Consider the following 3001-nt stretch of genomic DNA (forward strand, 5'->3'; position numbering starts at 1 on the left):
CGCAGTGCAAACTCACAATTCTTGTACGCCCTCAATGGACCGGCCGCCACTGCCACCCCAGCCCTCGTTTATAACGCGCACCCAAACTTTGATTTCTTTTTTTGGTATAAAATTTTGCGCGTTATACTCGAATAAATACGGTATGTTTAAAAATGCAAAAGAAAGCAAACAGCAGGCTACACTCATCCTACCCAGGAACTGCTACAATCGGAACCTTTCATTTTACATGCTCTATAATTGGTATTCTGAAATCTAATGTAATGGGCAGAGTGTGGCTAAATGCAGGGCCTGCTTTCTGTGTTGAAGACATTAAATCAAGCAGGAATGTGTGCCGGAAACCCTCTGGGTATTCTTTTTACTGGTTTGCACCCTGACCACTGAACAGTGCTGCTTTGCACATGCACAATATACAGTAAAACACAGTAAAAGGTGGTAACAAGTTATATCTATTATATCTTTTGTATTTTGGTGTCGAGAAACAGAATAAAAGAGAGAAGGTATTTTAGAGACGTATGATCTGCTGTATTAGTTCTAGAATGACAGAAATGTATTAAAGACCTTCATCCACACCAAATTCCTATATATGTATACTGTTCAAATGATGTACACAACCTATGTTACAGCTATTTTGATTCTTTATTACCAAATAAAGCCAGATGACTGACAACTATAGAAAAGACTCACAAATATTAGCCACACCTGTAATTTTAGGAAAATTTGTAACATAGACCTTCAATTTTTTAAAGCTTTGCTATAAGCATTATCAAGTTCAAAATGTCTTCAACTTTATTAGATTTGATCATACCTTTTCTGTAACAGAAAAGTAAAGTACTATCCAGAGACCAATAAATAATTTAAAAAGTTCGGTTAGACAGGTTCAGTTATACGGTACTATGATGAAACGTAAGCCACATTTTAGACAAGGCTTCAACCAAACCATAATCCTCACTATATTATTAAAACCAGGGTTTTCCAACCCAGTGGATGGTAGCCAGTGGTCCGTGGAAAAATTTTGGTGGTTCACAGAAAAATGTGAACATTATTTGCAATTTTTATGTTTTATTAGAAATAAAACAAAAATATTCTAATAAATTCTTAGATTTTGAATGACAATTTTCACTTTTATATTGCACTAAATTTACAAACTGTACTAGACATGGAAAAACAAGGTAGGCACATCGTGACGTCACTGTAGTCTTAAGTTATATGAGGAAACTGTTACTGAGCCATACGCTTCAGTATTATTTCCACCAATACAACAGTTACCCCGCTCTGCTAATACCAATTCTCTTCGGATTGTTTTATTTTGTTTATTTCTTAGATGCTCTTTTAGGTAAGTATGACCTTCACTGTGTATTTTTGATTATATTTAATGGCATCAAATAGTTTGACTTTGATAACTAAAATTTCTTGTTTGGTCCTCGATTCAAATTAAATAAATCAGTGAGAAAAAGAAAACATTTTGCAATGCTTTAGTATACCAAAGAAAATGCAACTGAAATGAGCTGATCAATGAATCAAATTCCTCTACATTCCTGGTCAGGGACCATTAGGAATATCATTATTTTACAAATGTATTAATCTTAAAAAAAAAAAAAAAAAAAAAAAAAAAAAAAAAAAAAAAAAAATCTGTCTGTGGGATTTAAAATTATGAATTTAGTGGTCCGTGAGGTCCGAAAGGTTGGCGACCGCTGTTCTAACCTGTTCCCTGCCACATTCCGCCTGGCAATGGCTGCACCCTGAACACCTACTTAAATCCACTTCTTCCACATGCTAACCACCACACTTTTAGCATGAACCCCACCTCTCCCCTGCCATTACCACAACATTTGTTTGCCAAACTGCACCTTACTCTAACTTAATATTATTACTATTGCTATGAAAACAAGAAGAATATATTTGTTTTTCTCCCAAAAGGAAGACAATAATATTGATAGTCATCTATCCTACCTGAAACGAATCTCCTGATGTTGCCAAGATTGAATTATCTGGATCCTGTGTGGGCTGTTCAGGATGAATTAACCTATTAAAACATAAGGCTTCAGAAGGTGTTGGAGAACTGTGAGATTCAGTCCTTGACAAATGTAGGGATTCTTTCATGTATTTCATAGCAATTTGCTTCTGTAGCCGTAGAACTTCCTTCTGAGATTCATGTAGCAGGCGATTAAAGTCATTGAACTTTACCAAACTTGGAAAATCCTGCATCTGATCAAACGGGACATTCATTAAAAGAAGGCATGGCATCCTACATCAGAACAAATCCCTACAAAAATTTGGAAATTTTAGAAAACACTAACCATCCAACCTTTATGATAAAAAGCCACCTTTGCAAAGAAAAATGACAATCTTTACCAGGCAAGTTATTTCAGAGTGAATTGTCATGTTAAGGAATAATTCTTTCTCGTACTTGCACTCATAGTTATAGAGCTATTGCCAGCCATCTAGCCGCTCTATAAACATGAGTAAAGCAGACAAGTATTCTCATAAATTGTTATTACTGTATAAATGCATTTCTGTTCATTTCACATGCCTTTATTTATATTTATCCATTTTATATACATTTGCACAGAAGCCAAACCAGGCAAATAAAAACAAAATGAAATAAAAACATTTCTAAATATTCAAATATAAATGGCTCATTTATGATAATACAGATTGCACAATGATTATTCTTTCTCATGTCAATCCTACATCATCATGGATAGATAAATTCATGTATGTTTTTTTTTTTTTTTTTTGTATTTTCACTGAAATCAGTTGAAATTTTAAGAAAATACATCTGTAACAAAAACAGACAACATTCATTTTCACAGGCACGAATGTGCAATCTAATTTGTGTCACAAGCGAGACATCAGAATGCCATTGCAAAGTCCCACCTAAAAAGAAGCATTAGTGATCATTAAAAAAGCTACCGTATTTTTCGGACCATAAGACGCACTTTTTTTCCCCCTAAAGTGGGGGGAAAATCAGGGTGCGTCTTATGGTCCGAATGCATATTTT

The 3001-nt window shown here is 34.5% G+C and overlaps 1 protein-coding gene across 1 annotated transcript in view; it reads right to left on the reverse strand.

Annotated features, from left to right (window-relative positions):
* The window catches only part of TSPOAP1 (TSPO associated protein 1), a gene marked incomplete in the record, with an annotated part of 80026 nt that overhangs the window by 42599 nt on the left and 34426 nt on the right, over window positions 1–3001 (reverse strand). Inside the window, 1 exon segment of the mRNA XM_072415641.1 lies at window positions 1951–2205. Within this exon segment, the coding sequence (XP_072271742.1) occupies window positions 1951–2205 (255 nt within the window).

Source organism: Pyxicephalus adspersus, chromosome 1 (assembly GCF_032062135.1).
Source record: "Pyxicephalus adspersus chromosome 1, UCB_Pads_2.0, whole genome shotgun sequence".
In the NCBI taxonomy this organism is placed as follows: Eukaryota; Metazoa; Chordata; class Amphibia; order Anura; family Pyxicephalidae; genus Pyxicephalus; species Pyxicephalus adspersus.